The 19,875-nt window shown below is 38.0% G+C and overlaps 1 protein-coding gene across 11 annotated transcripts in view; it reads right to left on the bottom strand.

Annotated features, from left to right (window-relative positions):
• MEGF11 (multiple EGF like domains 11) overlaps positions 1 to 19,875 on the bottom strand; it is a 283,406-nt gene that overhangs the window by 202,413 nt on the left and 61,118 nt on the right. For 10 of the 11 annotated variants that reach the window (XM_032994322.2, XM_032994321.2, XM_032994325.2 and 7 more), the window contains exons 2-5: positions 11,479 to 11,591; positions 7,390 to 7,513; positions 4,787 to 4,888; positions 3,144 to 3,244 (exon numbers count right to left, since the gene is read on the bottom strand). In XM_032994322.2, coding sequence (XP_032850213.1) covers positions 3,144 to 3,244; positions 4,787 to 4,888; positions 7,390 to 7,505 — 319 coding nt within the window. In that variant the 5' untranslated portion in view covers positions 7,506 to 7,513; positions 11,479 to 11,591. The remainder of the gene's footprint in view (positions 1 to 3,143; positions 3,245 to 4,786; positions 4,889 to 7,389; positions 7,514 to 11,478; positions 11,592 to 19,875) is intronic. The other variant, XM_032994323.2, reaches the window with a different exon arrangement.

The raw sequence follows: 19,875 nt of genomic DNA, 5'->3' as shown, positions 1-19,875 counted from the left end.
TTACTAAACTACCAGAATGGTAGCAACCATTTCCAAGACATCAATGTAAAATAAATGCAGATGTGCATTTGCAGCATTTTTCAGGTGGTATTCTTTGAATACCATTACAACCCAAAAATATTCCAAGCCCTTTATAGACACAAGGACAATTTCATACCCCAAAACTGTTTAGCCTACTAATGGGCTGCTCAGATGTATAACTTACCAGTGAACAATTTAAATTATTTGACCTTGTGCCTGAATTCCACATTTTATGGGGAAGTAGCATATATAGATCTCAAAAAGGCTAAGACACCAGAGAAAGACTGACAGAGCAAAAAGCTCTGGGTCAACCTGATTATTTAGAACTGAGGGTAGATTTTATTAGACCTAATCCATTTAGTTAGTCCCAACAGGAGGACAAAGATTAAAAAATATATCTGACATTCCTCTAAAAAAAATAGCAAATGAGAAGGGAAAAGATCAAAACAGTAGCTGAAAGCCTTCAGTCCTGCTTTAAAAGCCAAGAAACAGTCATTAATAGAGATTTAAACTCGGCTTTCTTTAGTCTAAACATGTCACTGTTAATTACAAAGCTATTTAACTTTTGCAAGAAATAAAGACTGCTATTAATGAAAGAAGAACCAATTAGCTTTTAATCTACACACTGTTTTTTAATCAAACTTTCTTTTGATCATCAGACTCACTGCGGGATGTATTCTCTCCTCCCCATGTTGTAGTGGCTTCCATGATTGCTAATGGAATGGATTTTAAAGGGCTGGCTGAGTGGGGAGAACCTCTCTGCAGAGCTGGAGCTTCCTTCCCTTCGTGTCAGTGGGGCTTAGCAGAGGCACACTCCCCTCCAAACCATGCTGCCCTACGACAGCATAGGCAAGTGGAATGATTTTGATGGCATCTTCTGACCTCTCTCTTGTAGCAGCTGCCATTAAAAGAGCAGGCACTGAGCACGTCTAGAGGAATGTGTGACAGAAGTACTAGACTACCTTGTTAGGAAACAGCAGAAAATATCCATTTAAAGAAAATACAGAAATGGGAAAGAGAAGGTAATTAAGTAGGCAAAAGCAGGGAGGTTCCACCACGAATTAAAATGGAATTCACTGGTGACTGCAAAGAACGACGAATGGAAGAATTTTCTTGTTAACATGGAACATGTGGAAGAACAAAACAAAACTAATGGGTCCAGGGCTTGATGTGTTAGAAACAAAAGGGATGACATGAAAAGGATCACATTAGCTAAATATTATTGTGCCTTCTAACTGTTGGTTGCAGGGTCAGAGAGTTTCAATGAGGTTTTTTGTTTGCGTTGTGATTTTTTTTTTCTTTGCTACGTGGCTACTTATCAAAACAGTAAGACCAAGTATCTAGACTCAATCATGATGGAGAACAACTTCCTTTACATCATTTCTCTCTCAGCTGCACTTGCTGCTCAGATCTCCCAGGAAGGAGGATAGATAATGTCCCTGAGGCATGCACTTTGCATTTATGACCATGAAGATAATGAAATATAAGAATCTGACTCTTGCACATGTAAACAACAGAGAGAATGTTAGCATTATCTGCAGTGTGTCAAACATTAAACTCCTGGTCTGATCAAATACCTGCTGTCTGTTCTGCATTAGCAAAACTTTGTTGTATGCTGTTCTTTCTCCATAATATAAAGACAAAATCTGCCTGGCAGCAGCAGAACTCTTGAGTATTAATACTTTTTTAAAAAGCACTTCAAAATAAATGTTAATATCCTCAAAGAATCAGAAAGTCTGAAGAGATTTCCTGTTGTTGCAACCAGTATGGCAATTAAAAAATAAAAAATAAAAAAAATCAATAGATTGCAGAGAGAAAAGTGAAAATAAATATGTTCTGTGCCAGACAGGATTTTGAGTCACAAAATTAAAGTTGGTAATAAAAGTATGTGGGACAACTGCTGAAATTATATTGACACGGGAGAAATTTAAAGATAAGTACATACTTAACATAGGAAGTATTTTAGCAAAGACAGTAAGTTACATTAGATATTTTTCACACTTCAGAAGATTAAATGATTACTCTCTCTGTAAAATAAGGCTAATTCTAATGCCTTATCTCAAACAGCTAGTCATTTTTCACAATCCAAAGCACCTTTAAAGTAACTGTTTGGCATAAGGGTCATTTAAAATGAGATTAGGGTTCATTCATGGTTTTGAGATGCTTGTATATTATAAGTACAATATAAGTACTCAGATAAAAACACCAACAGAACTAGATAGAAGTAGCTTTAAAGCACCGTGTCAAGATATTTAACGTTAGCTGGATAATCGTATCATTTTCACATTTAAATTATTCTATAGCATTCTAAACCTGTCAATAAAATTTGGATTCTGATGCTGATCAAAACCTTCCTGTGTTTATCTTGTGTCATAATCTTACTCTAACAAGATATAGACAACAGATCCCCCAGCTCCACTCTTCTTTTGAGCAAAGTGTAGCAAATGTGTTCTGTCTTGGAATACTTAGAAAGCTGCGATACTGAAAACACGTGACATTAACGTACAGGACATTCTTAATTAACAAAGCTCTTAGGCGTTGCTGACAGATCCATTTCACTTTTTGTCCCCCCAGACTGACCTAGCACACTCCAGCGCTTTTTATTTACTTATACAGTGCAGTTAAGAGTTCTTCTGACATTAGTGAAGCTCTAAAAGGAGCAACATTATTGAAAGGAACTATGTGAAACACGAGATTTTAACTGTCCTTATTTGAAGTAAGAACTTTCAAAGTTAAGAGGCAGAAACTTTACGCTGCTTCTTAAACTATGTAATAGTTTCTTCCTAAGAGTGTTCTTATTTCCCCTAATTCTTTAATATTAGTGCATACTTGCATAAATTACTCCCCAGAGTAAGGTCTGACTGAAGAAAACACTCATGAACTTGATTAACTCCCTCCCCAATGATTTCAGCAAAATTTTATTTAGGTGCTTGAAATGCACATACCTGAAATGACCTGAAATGTTTTGTATCTGCAATTCTGACTGAAATCAGTGGGATCTGGAGGTTCTGAGCAGCTCTGAAAATCAGCTCCTAAAATTAGCACTGCAATACATCTTTAATTTCTCTACGGCTCCTCCAAAACTTATTTCTGTCACATCTGAATCAAAGCTCTGTACATACGTATACAGTAGTCTCCACTTTCATAATATCCAGGGCAGCACTGAGATCTTCGCCGATACATAGTTCTTAGTCCTCTTCGATAGGCTGTTTTATAACTTATTCTAAATTGCAAGACAGAAAGCCATTTGACAATATTGAAAATCAATCCCTACTGTTGGAATTATATTTGTGTTAAATTATAGTAAGGATATCATTCAATAATTATTTTAAAATGCATGAAAGCTTTTGATATTAAAACCCACAATAAAAAATAAATCAATACTTGTTTTGAAACTTGAAATATAACTTGTATTACAGTCACAGTACTCATGACAGTCAATCACCATAGCCCTTCCTAGGACTGCTATCTTAAAACACTTCCCCAGTCCTAAAGCAAAGGCAAGGAGTTTCATCAAGAATAAATGATTAATTTGTCCATATCAGCAAGGTCAACTATCATCAATGGGATGAACAGAATATTCTACGAAGGCCACTGTGTCAGTGTTCTACACAAGAAATTACCCTAATGCAAACTATGCTAAATACACAAAATACGAAGTTAACTCCAAGTGATTTCTTCCTACTTGCTAAGCCCTCCAAGGCACTAATGCCCTGCAAAATGACATTATAGTCCCAGTTCAGATTTAAAGCATGTTTTCCCCACCACAATATGTAGTCCACAGAAAGTAAAAGGTGTTAAGTATTCTGTAGCTTTTCTAGACTTATTCATAGCATTAGCAATGATACCACATTAGAAAAAGAATATTTAACAGAGAATATTTCACAATGAACACTTCTAAACAGCTTTTTTCATGTTAGCTTATTTGAAATTACCCAAATTGAACAATATCTGTTGTCCCTCATGTTAGATAAATTGATAGAATTTATTCTGCTGTATTCCAATCTTTACAATAGCCCAGAAAGCTTTGCATCTCTGTTCAATTGCATACGTCTGAACACTGAAGCTAAAAAGCAAAATGCCACAGTCAGACTGGGATGGTGCTGAACAACCTCTTGGCAACTGAATGCATGAAAGTTAAAGTACCAATTAGCTTGCTAAAAATCCCTTGAAAGACTGCAAATATTAGTGGACGGTTATTAGGATACTTTTCTACTTGGAATTAAAATGAGTATAACAGTGATTTGTTGCACCCTGGGAAAAAATAACTCTTTGGTATCAGCTTTCATTCAGTTCTAGAAATGGACCCATCCTCATTTGACCTGATTTTCAATACAGATCTGGGTGCAGTATTTAAAATATGGATCCATTTATAATTATCACTAATCCTCAAGTGCCTGACTCTTCAAGATTTAGGAGCTGCAGAGACTTCCTACCATAGACCTGGACATGTATTGATGGCTTGGAAAAGATGTTTGGTCATGTAATAAACAATTCCCATCACATGGCAGGGTGAATGGCAAGGACACGTACTCCTGAATGGCCCTATAAGAGACTGACTACCATTGATCTCACTCAAATTTCATGCAAAAATCTCTCTACTTCAAGCAATGCACTAGAATGCCAAACGCCCTGGCTATTGTACTAGAATACAACTTTCTGTAGATATCTATATTAGAGTACCACAAAAATTTGCATGAATAAAAGATATGCAAGCATATAAAAAGGCAAAATAAAACTAAAATTTCTGGGGATTAGGTCTTACCTATGTCTAGTGCACTTGAACCAGTTCAGTATGTCAGTACATCTTGTATAATAGATCTGATCAAAAGGATGAGCGTAAGATTCCTGTACTGTCACAGCGTAGCTAGGAGTAGACAAAGAAAGAAAGTGAAAGGCTGTTTGTTGCAATATGAAAAGCTTCCATTCCCTGTATATGCTACTCATCTAACTCCAGTATTAAAAATAATTAAATAAATAATCTTAGAAACTTTGAACATTATCAAAAACCAGAAAAAGGCTTCCTTCAACCATAGCACTGCCTGAAAATTTTGGAAATGCTTCTAACTTGGGCTCCATAACTGAAACAGGCATAGAGATTTCAGTCTGAGTAACAAACCATTCCCATCTGGAAAAGAAACAAATGTTACTAAAACTCATAGTAGTTTAGATGGTGAAGAGTGCATTTGGTTAATTTGACAATGACAATTTTAAAAGAGTGGAAAGCACCATGTTTTTAAAATGTCTCAGTTGCCTTCCTGCCTAGGACTGTTAATTTTTGCTCGTACTCCACAATGCTAATAAGAGCTCCTATTAACAGCACTGCTGCATTTTGCCAGCACGATGGGATGCTCACACTTCATTTTATGATGAAGCAGCATCATTACTTCAAATAGTGGGTGCACCAATCAAATAGGATCATTTGTAAAATGTTGAAGAGTGGTTTATTTTTCTGCTGCACAAATTTAATCCTTTTAATTTGTAGCAGAAATAACCTCAGAACCATCTAACATTGTAACGGGAGTTAACTGGTACGTAGATTTGCAACATTGACGTACTATTGGAATGGGACTACCTCCCTTTGTACAAATGAATGGATATAAACAAAAACTGAGCAATTTGATTAGAAATCACAGAGCTCCAACAATACTAAGAATTCAGCAGCCTCCTTCCCAAAACATTACTTATTCATGCAACAGGTACTATATTAATTATTATGGCTATAGTGAGTGTCTGGACCTCTCACACGATACAGGAACGCAAATCTCATTGTCTTATTAGCGTCAGTCACTTCAGAACATTGTATTGCCCTGTAGGAAGCGTGTGCACTGCTTAAGAGACTCATTATCTCAGGTTCTGATCTGGAAACAAGCTCTACTTTATCAGATTTAAAATATCTTGGGAGAAGGATACCTAAATCATTCTAGGCAGGGTCAAGACCCAGGAATTAGATCCTCCAAGTCATTCATTGTATTGATTGTTGATTTCCTTCTCATCAGTGAGACTGCTGATGTGATTAAGTCCTGTGAGATTGCACCCATAAGGTAATACCAAAATATTTGCTTGGAGGGTCTGATTGGCTTGAAATCAAAGATTGGACTATTACTGCTCTGCTTGTCATGCCCCTTCTAGACAAGCCAAGATTTGACTAGATGTTGCTTTTGCCCTCCATAATAATTTTTACTTCTGCTAATGCCAAAATGTAAAAAATTTACATTGCTCATTATTAAAGTAAAACAGTAACACTCACAAATCTTGATTATTATTTTATGATCCTGTTTGTTATCCAGCAATTGCCCTAACAATCTTTTCCCTTTGATTTATTAACATCTAAGTAACAAAGTCATCTTGGTCAGCACAACCAATCAATTTTGGTATTTAATTTTTGTTTCTCCTTGATTGGGTCTCTAGGTTGCTGACTTTCTTCAGACAAAATCAATATTTTATTCCTGTGCTCTGAATGCACTTCACCTCACAACACAGACTGCAAAATTCTATTCCTGTATAATCTTTGCTTTGCAGCTGCATTACCTACAAACAGTTAATTCTCTAATTAAGAACTCTAAAATCAAAACACAGTCCCATTAAAGTATGATTCCATTTTTGCTCTTGTTAAGGGGTTTATTTTGCTAAAGTGTACAGTAATTCACATTTGTGTGGAACTAAACCATAGAACAGAACTGGAAATTTAGCAAGTTAAACTTATGAGTACAGGAACTTTAGCCTCTGCAAACAGACCCTGCATGAACGTGAACCCTATCAAAGCTAGTGGGTTTCTATGTACTCATAAGAACTGCCCTGTACAGATCCACTTTTAGGACTAGGACACTGTAACAATAGAAAGAACAAGAATTACCAGGGCCTTTAATTCTCAGTGCTTTCATGCAGATACTCTTTGATGTTGATACGAATTTGGCAGATACAGCCACAAAGTTCAGGACATACAGAGTAAGCCTGCATGTTGCAGCACGAAGGGCTTAAAACTTAGTTGAAATCGCTCATAGTCTTGCTTGATAACAACCAGAAAAAAGAAAGACAGAACAAGGCCACTGTTTCTCTAGGTCTCTCCATGATAAATGAAAATACGTCTGTGCAGTCCTCTAGCTGAAACTATGGAGGAGCTTTCCAAAGGACAGCTGAGCAGACAGATAACACAAGGGTATACGGTCTATAGCTCTAGCTTTAGAACCAACTCTTTGGGGTGATCCAAATTCTCAAAGGCACTCAGAAGTACTATTTCTGTCATGCAAATCCATGTGTTTTTGTGAGGCAGGGTAATATTTAGCAAATTACAGCTCTTATTTTGCCTTTTAAATGTAACAATCTGAAATAGCTAGTGAAAAAAAAAAATAGCATGTTATACATTACCTTTCCCAATGACTACAAACATTTGGATCATCTGGGTTTAGGGACAGAGTAGTTTTCAGCAGTAAAGACAGAATAAGCCCTTTTAAAATCCACCCGATCAACATATGCGCCACCATTGTTGTATCTAGATAGAGAAAAGAAAGTATAGTCATTAAAGACAATTTTGAAGAAAACGTCCTTCTAGGCCTTTTTATCCTTGCTTTTGTGCAAATCCAGACACTGTGGAGTCATTTACAAACTGAAATACCTGAAAAGGCAATCAACTAAATAGTAAAATTTTTAGAAGTGCAAATGCATTCTAAAAGGAACGTATACGTTTAAACCTACTAACACTGACTAATTTGATCATTAAGCTACCCGAGATATTGATAACCCCAATGATTCTTCCCAAAAACATTTCTGATATTGATCATTTTTACAGTAGTCTGTCTGTACCGACAAAATACATAACTGAGAAATTAAAACAATCTATTCTTCCGTCAACCTACAGGCAAATGGAAGATTTATTTACTTTGATTTATTCAGATGGGTTTTACATGTGTCAATATAGTAGACTAGATCTGAAACACATGCTTATTACATGACCAGAGGAAAATCAATTCACTTTTCAACTCTTAGATGGTGAATCACCACTTAGAATTACAGAGGTCAACATATTGGGTCACGTTATGCAGAACCCTAAACATGAAATAAAAATATTTGCATTGCAGTTGGAAATAGTTTATATAAAACTCATTAGGTGTGGTCTCTTATCCATCTTACAGTTTATCTTTCAAATGTACTGACTTATACCTACTTATTGCTGACTTGGGGCTTTGAAACCAAAGTTGTGGTGTTTGCCTAGAGGTCTCCAGTGAGATCGGTTAAAAATACAAAATAGTTAGGAAATATGAAGCTGCTTTTAAATGTAACTGCATCAGATGTGTTAATACGTTAAACATTAAGTCACTAAAAAATATTTTTAAATAGCAATTTCAGGCATTTGTATCATCGCATAATCCACCATTCAAATCAGAAGTCCTGTAAATTATTCCTGGCAACAAGATTGCCCTAAAAATAGATTGAATCTTCATACGATCATCTAAAAAACACATGGCTCGTTGCTGCATGGTCCAGAACAGCAAAAGGGATGTTAAGGGCTTTGCTCTGCATGGCACTGATATATAGCCCAGCATAAAAAAGTCATCACAATGCAGAATGAACAGAAGAGAGATAGCCAGGAAAGCTGATCTGAAATTACCTCCTGATTCAAAGCCGCCTTAGCTGGTTCAAGGACACCCACTGCCTTTAGTGGATCCGAAGGGAAGATCCCAGTGGGAATAATACCTCATCTTTTAAATTATTCCTAGAGCTCTGCTAAACCCAAAGATAGGTCTTAAACCATGTAAGTCATATTAATGTTAATTAACATGATTTAATGCTAATGTTCCACATGAAATGGATTTAAGTCTATGAGTGACCATTCTCTACCTGCAGGCTGTTTCAAAGTCCCATGGCAACAATGCAAAAGCTTACTCTGGAAATTAAGAGGGCTGATGAGACAAGGACACGAGAGATAGTTCTGTTTATTGAAAAGACATTTGCTACACTTGTCCTAGACACCACTCCTCCATGGAGGAAAAACATCTTGACTGGCTGACCTGCAAGTGTTCATGGGACACAAGTTCAACAAACTTAATGTTCAAAAACTCAGAGCTTCTTTGAGGGTAGAATTACATGTACCAATAGATGTGAACTACCCAAGTATGATGCTAACAAAATGACAGACAGCCCTTTAACCCCTTTAAAAAAAAAAAATCTTCAAAAGATGCCTTTACGTATTACACTATCTATCCTTTGAATAATACCTAAGTACAGAGGACAAGTTTTTCTGAGCACTGTATTTATAGGTTGCAATTTAGCCCCATTTCTCAATTCTCTACAGCTTTGGTACATGGCAAGACTGAACAAATAGGACTAGAGGAAAGCCTGATTCTAATCAACAGAAATGGTCAAAGCAAGAGCAAGGCAAAACTGCTTAAGGAAATAGAATCCTTAAGAGAGGCGTTTTTTAAATCAAAACATAGTTCTGTGCTCAGTTTGTTAACTTCCTGAGAACACCAACAGCCTGGGTTTATCTCTAAATTAGAGGCAGAAAGACAGCCTGACTTCTACCTAAAGTGAGTGAGCCTTTTCGCATTTAACTAAAGCAGCCCTATATTTGAATTCTGTAGTTCTCAGAGATATCAATTCGATCCTAAGACAACAATGTATCAGTTTAGTTTTTAGACCAAACGCCAAAGAACTATTTATAAGCCTTAATAGCACACAAAATATTTGTTTGCACTGTATTTGAAAGAAGCTCAAAATTGTTTTCCAAACTTTTAATGCTAATGCTATTTTATTATCTGTTTATAAATGAACTGCTGTGTGCAATTAATTTTCTGACTTTGTAAGTCGGATCGTATATCAGAAACATCCAGCTCTCCAAATACAGCAGAGCCTCATTCGTCTCAAGTGTCTCTTTTTCTAACTCAAATGAAATATTTCACTTTGATCACTGTTAATAGAAAAGACCTCATACCAAAATGGAATGGTTGCTATTACAAGATTCAGAATAAAATTCTAAAAATAGGAGCACATATATTAAAAACCAACATCAAAAAAGAATTCAGTAATGACATCTAATACAGATTTTTTTTCAGCTTTTATTGCTCACCATAATACATACTACATTCTTGCATTCCGTTTAATGTTTGGAACATATTCTCCAAGGAGGCAGCATCAGCCTTTCAGGGGGACAATGCCTGTAGCTTCATTAAAGACATTGCCAAATTACAGAAACATTTCCAGTGTCTGTCACTGCCACTCTCTCGAGGATAGACAGACTTTTAAGCTTAACAAGAAAATAAATGGCACATAGGTCCTCTATGCAATCCCTAAATGGCCTCTAACATTTTTGTCTCTCCAGGCCTGATTTTTCTTTTCAGGAGTGCAAGAAGTCAATTTAGGTATAATCTGACAAGAAAGAGGGTCTTTCAATCCAAAACACAACCTGGTGATTTTTCACAAGTGTTTCACTCTCAGTTAATTATAACTGATTTGGTTTGATACCTGCTACTCATTAAGCCATGTTCACATACCTTGCTCCTTTTTGAATAAATTTCAGTATTTCACCTACAATATTGATACAGGTCACTGGTTCCATCACAAAAGAAAGGAAACACACTTTCACTGTTAAATCCCAAATCTTAGCTATAGAAAAAATAGTAGGTGGCAAGTCATTGATTTATTTGTCAGTGGATTCACTTCACAAAAATCTTTGTTGAGGAAACTCTGTTGGGGTTTGCAAAGAGACCAGAAGATGCAGCAGATCCTTTAAACTGGATTAAGTATATGAGAGTGTGAACAAAAGCAGGTTTATTACTTTCCTTTGCAGTTTGCACAACACAAGCTGAGGACAACAGTACCCCATAGGATTAGGACCTACATGAAAAGAAAATAAGACCCCAAAGGATCACTGGTGGGTGAAGCAAGTATCTTCTAAAGCTTTCTCTCAGTGTTGAAGACCCGGTTTTGGTAATATTCTTGCAAAAGAGGACTAGTGTGTGCTTTAGGTGGCTGGGAGAAAAAAAGAAAAACAAAACCAAAAATCACAAATTAAATTTCTCCTCTGCTACCTTGGCTGACAGACTAGAAAATTTAATGACAAATGACCATTAGAGAATTTCCTGTTCAGGGGCAGTAGTAGTAGAACATTTCACTTTGACATTTCTGTCATAAAATATTTCATAACATGACTTTGACACGAAATTCAAACAAAATTTCCAGTCCATGACAAAGTTCTAAATTGACTGCTTTTCCATCTGGGATGAAATGAATTCTAAACCAGGCAAAAAACCCCAACTAATTTGGTGCTCAGCTGCAATTAGGGAAAACATTTACAGAAGTGTCTTTCACTAACATGCAATATTCTTAAATCCTTAGATACTTTTGAAGGTCATTCCTTCAGGTGTCTAAATGTATATGCTGTCGATTAACCTAGCCTGAATTTTTCCCCCAGATTTCCATGCAGTACATTTAGCAAACAGACACGTTAAAAAGTCTTACCTCAAAGTGCTACAAATTCTTAATGGATCCTGTTTTTACAGACCATCAGCACAGGAAGACACACAGCACATTAACAGGAAAGCAGAAGAAAGTTCTTTGGAAGTTGCTTGGCCCTGTGATCAATCCATTAGAAAAACAAAAAACATACTGGGTCAAAGAAAGTGTGTTTGGGGCAGTGAAAAAAAAAATAAAACAGAAATGAGATAAATGATTCTAAATAATTTCAGACCAGAGACCACTATCCTGCTTTCAGCCAATAGCAAGTGTCTAAAAAAAGCACAAGACAACGGCTGATAGTGACACATCCCTCTTAAACCCTTCCAGCTTCCAGCAATTTGCAGCTTTGTTACTTCCTCAGACACGAGTGATATCTTTGTGTTTAATAGCATTTGATGGATTCTATTCCATTAATTTGTCTAATTATTTTTGATCTGTTAAAATGTGTCTATGCCCTAAATTTAAATTTTAGTGTCAACAACATCCTGTGATGGTCTCACATCTTAACCAAGTACTGTATGAAACACTTCCTTTGTTCTTCTGTCTGCCTCCTCAATTTCATTTACTACCTCCTTGCTCCTCTGTTAGAAATCAATCACTGATTCTCAGACTTTGTTTCCTACCACATAAATATTTTGTTTACATATAGACTTTTGCTTATGTAATATCCCAACCAGAAAGTTCAGTTTCTTTCAGGAAGTTTGATGAAAGACCTTGCAAAAGCCTTCTGGAAATCCGACTAGATTTTCTTGATCCACATGTTCGCTTCAAAGAGCTTTAACAATTCATGACACCTTTACAAAGCCATGCTGATTCTTCATAAATGTATTGTATTCATCAAAAGGTTCCCTAATTCTGTTCTTAATTATAGTTTCTACCAAACAGGAAAATCTAGGTACATGAAAATTGAAACGTATTCTAGTATTTGTGTGTGATTGAGGAAAATGCAAGAGAATAGTTAAGCCAGAAAACAAGAAGTTGGATTTCACTGAAGAAGCATTAAAGTGACTGAGTGTTTGCTGATTACACTATTTTAGTCTCTAAGTAGTAGCAAGCTTCCAACAAGCTGCCCTCTGTGGCATTCCTCCTTCTCATCCCATCTGAAATTTTCATGATAGTTTAGGCAAGGGATCATTTAAACACACACTCCATTTGGCTCTATATCAGATTTTGTTAGAAACAAGCTGTTATGAAAGCTAAATGAGGCCATGAGTTTCAAAACCGATCAGGATTTTTTGGATGCCTCCATTTATGATTAATAACTTGAGATACCATGAAAGGGATGAATAATATGCAGAGCTCAGAATGCATGCTAAGAAACAGGTTTTTTAAGTCTGGGCAGTCAAGAACTAAGTCACTCAAACTCACTAGTCACCTCTAAAAATTGTTGCCATGACCAACAGAAATACTGCTGATGACAGGTTGTGGTTTTGTTTTGTGTTTAATGAAAATTTAAAGCTGTTTTAAACAGATAAACACTTCCAGGAAGGATCAGGTACTGAATACAAAAGCACTCACAATGTAATTCTTATCTGAGCACAGAGAAATTCAAGTGATAGAAGAACTAGCAGAAACACCAGACTATGCAGTGGGTTGCTGGGTTCCCTCTACTGACATCTTACACGATTAATGCCGGAAGACAGTAGACAAGAAGTTGCCTCTGTTAACAAAAGATGGTATTTGAATTAACAGAGTCTATTTAAGCTTCTAAGTGTCATCGTACTGAGGGCAAATTATTAACCCTTACATGCAGGGCAAAACAACTGGTCTATCATCTGTGCTACAAAACCCACGCTGGCAGTCAAAAATTCAGCTTTTCCACATTCTCCTAGAGCACTGCTCTCTTTGAGGTTTGTGTGCATCTCTGCCTGTGATTTCAAGAAGGCAGTTCAATAGCTGGAAATACTTGGAGCAGATACAGAAGTCACTGCTATTCACAAATGTTCCTGATACCATTTCCAGACATGTCTCCTGTCACCTGGGGAGAAAGAGCTGACCAGAACAGCACAACTGCTTTTGACTTTCAGGAGGTTTCCTTCACAGTATCCTCTGAAGGCTCACGGCACAGGACCAGTTTGTACAGTTCTGTTCCTCAAAGAAGCCAAGCCCAGCAGTGGCACAAGCTAGGAACAGAGCAACATGATGTACAAAACCAGGATCTTTCTTACCTTACACTTGAGTTCATACAATGGAGACAAGCTTGTTCCAACTTTGTCCTTCTAGCCATAAGGGTAATGCCAATAAACATGAGCAGGAACCTTAACTTTTCAGGATAAAGGTAATCTATGTTCTCTATGAAAGTTAACCATGCTCCTCTGCTCCTCAAATGAAGTTCATGGCTGAAGTTACAGCAAATGTTGGGAATGAAACAGATTAAACAATTCTATGGTATTTTCTGTAACTAACATCATGACTTGGGAAATAAAAGACTAAAAGTAAAATTTAGGATTTTCACAGTTTATGGGGAAGCCATTAAGGACCAGTATGAAGAGCTGCATCCTGAGTCCTGCTTGCTCAGTCTTAGCAGCAGCCACCTCTGCTCCATCATTCAGTGAAGTAGGTGCTGTTCAGTACAAATAAAGGAACTAATTCCATTTCCCAAGATGCAGTTTTAGAGGCTGTCTTTAAAAGTCTGGATAAATGCACCGGGGTCATAACTGCTAGAGTGCCCTCATGACTCTCCCTGATATTCTTTGAACTACAATTGCTCAGTTTTCCAAAACTGGGTGAGAGGCTGATTTTAATGGGAACCAAATGTCCAAATCTCTTAAATCAAAGTTGCTTTAAATTTCTAAGCTCTAAAATACATCAACATGAGTTGCAATTGCTACAGCAAACATTGTTACTGTTTCACGGATATCATATGAAGTCTGAAGACCTCCTTCAGTGCTAAGCACTCTTACAAGCTGTCTTTCACTGAAGTCACTGGGAGCTTGGCTAGAGCAAAGCAGGAATAAATAATGAAGTAAGCTCTTTTCAATCTATCAAATGTTATTTTTGGAAGCTCAGGATTGTCCCTTCAGTGCTCCCAGGGGAAAACTGGGTCAAAATACCACAGAGACATGCCACTAGGCAAGCAATCCAGGCAATTAGTTTAGTTGTGGCTAATGAAATATGTTTATCAAGACAAAGGCTGGTGTATGTGTCTAGGATTCAGAGAACCTGAGCTTAAATCATCCTGTCAGAGACTGAAGGCGTGACACTGGGTTAGCAGAGCAGACTAGTCTGAGGTAGCTCAAATTCCACCCAGGTTCTGCATCTAGTATTTTCTGTAGGATAGCTCTGAGCCTTCAGAGGCACCTAACCACCACAAAACACCAGGCTTTGAAACTTCAGGTGAAATTTAAGACATACAAATTCTCAAAGTCTCAGTATCTTCCACAGGAAACAGGGAAAGAGGACTGACCAAACGGCCAGGCTCTTTAAGAATAAGCATACTACAAACTGGAAAGTGATTAGATACTGAAGCAATAATGTATAAATGTATTTGGCATTATCCATTTACCCTATGAGATTGACGTCAATACACAAAGAAATGCAGACACTCTTGCTTTATACTTACACAAACTCAATATCCATGCACGCCTGTGCAAAGCACAAGTACCAATTCAAAAAGCTATTATTCATTACAATACTAAATTTCTTTTGCTTAAATAATTGAATAGTTAATCAATAGTCCAGCAGAAATATAATGAAAATATTACATTAACAACACCTAAAAACATTGCTGAAATGGTGCCCAAATACAGATAATTGCTGACTCCTTCTCAGAAAGGTCAGCTTGGAAAAAAAATTATCTGTGATTTTCTGCCCATAATTTTGTACTTGTACTCAACTACCAGTGTAAAATTGGAAGCCAGCCCTTTGAACATTCAGCCCTTTAAGTTATTAATCCAAACCCAAGTCCACTGAAACGTTAGCCTTCCTTGTAGCGCCTAAGCCCTGAGCTGATCTCCCAAGCCCTGCCAGTTCGGACAGGGAGATGGCTGACATTCCACCAGCACCGGCTGCCAAGAGCAAGTTGGTGTTGGCAGGCTTCAAAGGCAAAATCCTGGTACCTTGCAGTATTTCAACAGAAGACGACCTCCTGCAAGCTAAGAAATCCTCCCAGGGCAGTAATTTCTGAACCCTCTCAATTAAAACACGGTAAACAAGTAAAGTAAGAAAGAGCCACTTTATGCATTTGTCTGCCTAACCTTCCTACCCTGATCTCACCATCTGACCGTCGCTGTACGGCGATGGCAGAGGAAGCCAGCCAGTGCTGTAGTGTCCCCCTTGCTGATCCCAGTCTTTGCATAGTGGAATTTTAAAGCTGCTGAAACTGTGTGGGAGTCACATGCTCTACTGATTTAACAGTATATTTATATTCACTGTCCCATGCATATTTCAGATATTCTTTCACATACATTACTTCAGAAGAGAAAGTAAGCTGACACACATCAAAAAGCTGATCTCCTGAGAACTCGAGTTAGCTTGCTTACATATAGCCACCCACCTAATCCATGTTCAAGATGTCAAACAATTACAACATATGCTTCCTTAGACACTTAGAGCAACAAAGATCTTGTATCCCCAGAACACCCAGGATAAATAAAGCAACCTAAGTGTTACAGGCATGCCCAGATGATGAATAATATGTTTCTAAGTATTTAGCTAAATACCCCCAACCATTTATTCCAACAGAATTTTTTTTACAGCATTTAAAGAGTACACATGAAGTTGATCTGAAAACGGGAGTAACAAGCAATGAAATCTAAGGATATTCAATATACATGCAGTGAAATAAATTAAGTATGATTCCGTAAAAGTGCTGTGAAAGTCAGAAAAAAAGGCACTGTTTGAAAAGGTAGAATATCCTTTATGGTTATATTTTTAAAAATTACTTCTATTTGTCAAGAACAATTGGCCCCTTCTTTTTTGCCTTCATTCATCTCAGAGGAAAATAAAATGAAACAAACAGCAAAAAAGTCCCAAGTACAGTGAACAGCTGAGCCAGGGACAAATTAAGTAACACAGATTGATGGCTGCTGATCTACAGCAGTACTATCACATCCCAATGCTATATCTCATATTTCATTTAAAGACCCGTCTCTTCTTTTCCAGAAACAGTGCAGTATTTATGGGAGAAGGCTGATTTGCAAGCCTTGGAGCTGCACTGAGAATCCAGATTCAGTTCTTCCAATTTGGCCTTAAAGTTGGTGAATGCCTTGAACTTTGACGGTAGTAATCCAAATAAAATGAAATCGAACACTGGAATAAAATGAACAGTGAAACTAAACATGTATTTTCAAAAAATGTTGCAGGCAGGGAAAAGCTTTTTATCTTCGGTTTCTTCATAAGACAGTAAGGAAATAATGTTTGCTTCCTCTGCATCTGTACCTTTACTAACCCCACAGGTCCAATAGCATATATCTTCATCTGTTCTCCTCTGGGTTTTCCCAGTGCTTTATCCTCCCTGGCATTCTCTGTTACAACAGCACTCAGATATTATCATCCTGCATTCAATTTTGCCCTCAGCCTCTTGAAATCTTAATCAAAAATTTTTTAACTTCATAGCTATTAAAAACACTGACTGGCCCATACAGAATATAACTTTTTCTGTGGATGTCTGCTAAATAGAAGATAAATGCTAAATCCATTTTTAGATTTCTAATGGTTTAAGAATTAGAGTGGCCACTTAAAAACTGCCAATTTTACTTGAAATATGAGAGGTTTCCTCAGAAGCTGCAATAATCTTTTGTGCTTTCCTGTGCTCCTTACAGGGCATACCTGGAACACTATCAATACTGGAGGAATGGTATTTGGTTCAATCATGTCAAAGCTAAAAGCCTGAAGTTAGGAGTCCACGTAATTTATCTGATTTTCAGAGCATGCACAAATCTCTGTCTATCCGAGAATCAGGCCGGTTATTTAGGTGCCTAGAAATGGCTATAAGCTCTTAGGTAGCTCTTAGGCATCCAATGTGGAAAACAGGCTGATCAGCTCTGCCCTTCTCCAGGTGAGAAAGCTGATGTTATGGGGAAGCTCACGGTGTGTGAGCAAGGTCTTTGCAATTACTGCTGGTCACTGCTATGAGGGAACATGCTGCAGAATTATTGCTTCATGACTATCCACCAGTTGGTCACAGGTTGTGCTGGTAAGGAGGCATCTACTGGAAGTGCCTAAAGCTAGTCTCCCAAAACACCTCTAAAGAAAAGCTCAAGATGCATATTAACCTGTGGGGTCAGGTTTGTGTCCTAGCAAAGGTCTGACTCCATGTCAAGTCAAGATTCAGACACACCCCAAATCCCCTTCCATGCTTTGATTCCCCCTGTGAGCCCAGTTGTGAACCAGAAAGGAGAAGTGCTCTGCCTGAAGGGCTGGCAGCAGGGCTCAGTAGTATAGGGCACTTCAAGAAGCCAAATGTCTCTGCAATCTAGACTTAAACTTTCATCTCTTGACCACCCAACACTGACTGTAGACCTTCAAGATGTATACCCGGAGACTGGCACCATGAATAGTCTTCACTCAGCTACAGAGCAGTACCCAACTGCACCTTCACTAAGATGGGCCTCAGCGGCTTGAAATGGGCAGTAGCAGCATCTGCAAATGCTCTTTCATAACATCCAGGTCTTACACTTCTGTGCAGAACAGAAAGGAGACTGTGGTCAAAATTCCCAGCAGATCCAGTCTCCCAAAATATCCTCACCTTTCCAGGAACTATCACAGACACTGTTAGAGCAATAACTGGAGAGATAAATGAGAACATGACCCCAGCCTTATTTAATTTTACATCCCTATGCAAAGCTCTTGACTCGGCTGTCTCCATGACCTACTTTATCTATTGTTTATTTTGTTTTATTTTTTTTTTTATTTCCAGGAAATTGTTCATTAAGGATAAAAGCACCTGGCTTACAGTAACTGGGCACTGTGGAAAGTATCTGTCATAAAGCTCAGAGAGGAACATTCATAAACACATCAGAAAGAGCAAACCTACAAAGAACTGAGGGGCTGTGGGGGAGTACCTTAGGTAGAATGAAGACAAAGATGGTGTAAAGTCTCTACTGGTGTAAATCGCTGAACTGCCCTGAGCTCACTGTGCCAGTTTGTATCTGGAGAGAATTTGGACCTATCAGCTCAGTCTTCAGATACAGATGGTACTGGAGCTACTCAAGGTTAGAGCTAGTATTTTCTTTCTGGCAGAAATACAGTAGCTAGAAAAATCACTATGGACAAAACCAGATCTGAGTAACTGGTGCATGTAACTACCTTGGCTTCCTCTTCACCCTCCTCCTAAATTTGGCACTGAAATCTTATTTAACTACTTTGAGAAAAAAAGGTTAAGGAAAATTATAAAAGACAGTTTATGGGGTAGTTTTAGGGCTTAACTTCCATCATTTTACAGATGTACTAATTAAGTTTTTCCCCCACAAGTTAGGACAACTACAATTTTCTCTCTGCATTCTTCCCTCATCAACATCATATATGTACCATCTGCTAAGTTCTCTTACTGAGCCCTCTCCATAGCTTACTCTCAGATCCACAGCACTCAGATGGTTGAGGAGAACACCTCCCTACGAGTGCTTTGTTAAGTCTTCTGCAGAGGTCTTAAAAACTGAAGCTTAAAATTTGCTTATATATTATTTTAAATTAGTGTAACATAAGCTTAATGCAGCTTACACTGTGTTGAGATTACCTAAGCAGGTATCACTTACCCGTATCCCACTAAACAAAACCAAACATAACTGAAGTCCTCCTCTCCACAAAATAGACACACAAGCTGTCGTGGTTTAGGCCTGGTTGGTAGCCAACCACAATGCAGCAGCTAATCACCCTCCCTTCCCCCTCCCCACCTGGGAATGGGGGAGAGGATTAGAGGGGTGAAGGGAGACTCGCAGGCTGAGATAAGAACAGTTTAATAATGGCAATAAAACGAAAACAATAACGATGATGGGGGGGAAACAAAAAGAAATATATAAACAGGCAATGTACAGCGTAATTGCTCACCACCCGCCAACCAATACCCAGCCCGTTCCCGGCCAGCGACCCTGAGATACCAAGATCCCGCAATCGCAATCCCGGAAGCGAGAGAGCTCCTTCCCAACCACCCCTCCTTTATATAGTGAGCATGACGTTCCATGATAAGGAATATTTCACTGGCCAGTTAGGGTCTGGTGCTCTGGCCGTGCTCCCTCCCTGCTCCCTGTGCCCTTGCGTACGGGCAGGACATGGGGAGTCGGAGAGTCCTTGAAGTCTCGGTAGCAGCTGAAAACATCAGTATGCTATCAGCATTTTTCCCATACTAAACCCAAAGCTAAATCCAAAACACAGCACTCATCTAGTCCCTGAAAAGGAATACTAACTCTATTTCAGCCCAAACTAAGACACAAGGTAATGGCTGGCAGGAAACAAGTGGGTTTC

This window comes from Tyto alba, unplaced genomic scaffold (genome assembly GCF_018691265.1).
Source record: "Tyto alba isolate M040663 unplaced genomic scaffold, T.alba_DEE_v4.0 Super-Scaffold_41, whole genome shotgun sequence".
Classification (NCBI taxonomy): Eukaryota; Metazoa; Chordata; class Aves; order Strigiformes; family Tytonidae; genus Tyto; species Tyto alba.
The sequence above is the reverse complement of the archived record's forward strand: the minus strand, read 5'-3'. Positions and strand labels throughout refer to the sequence as shown.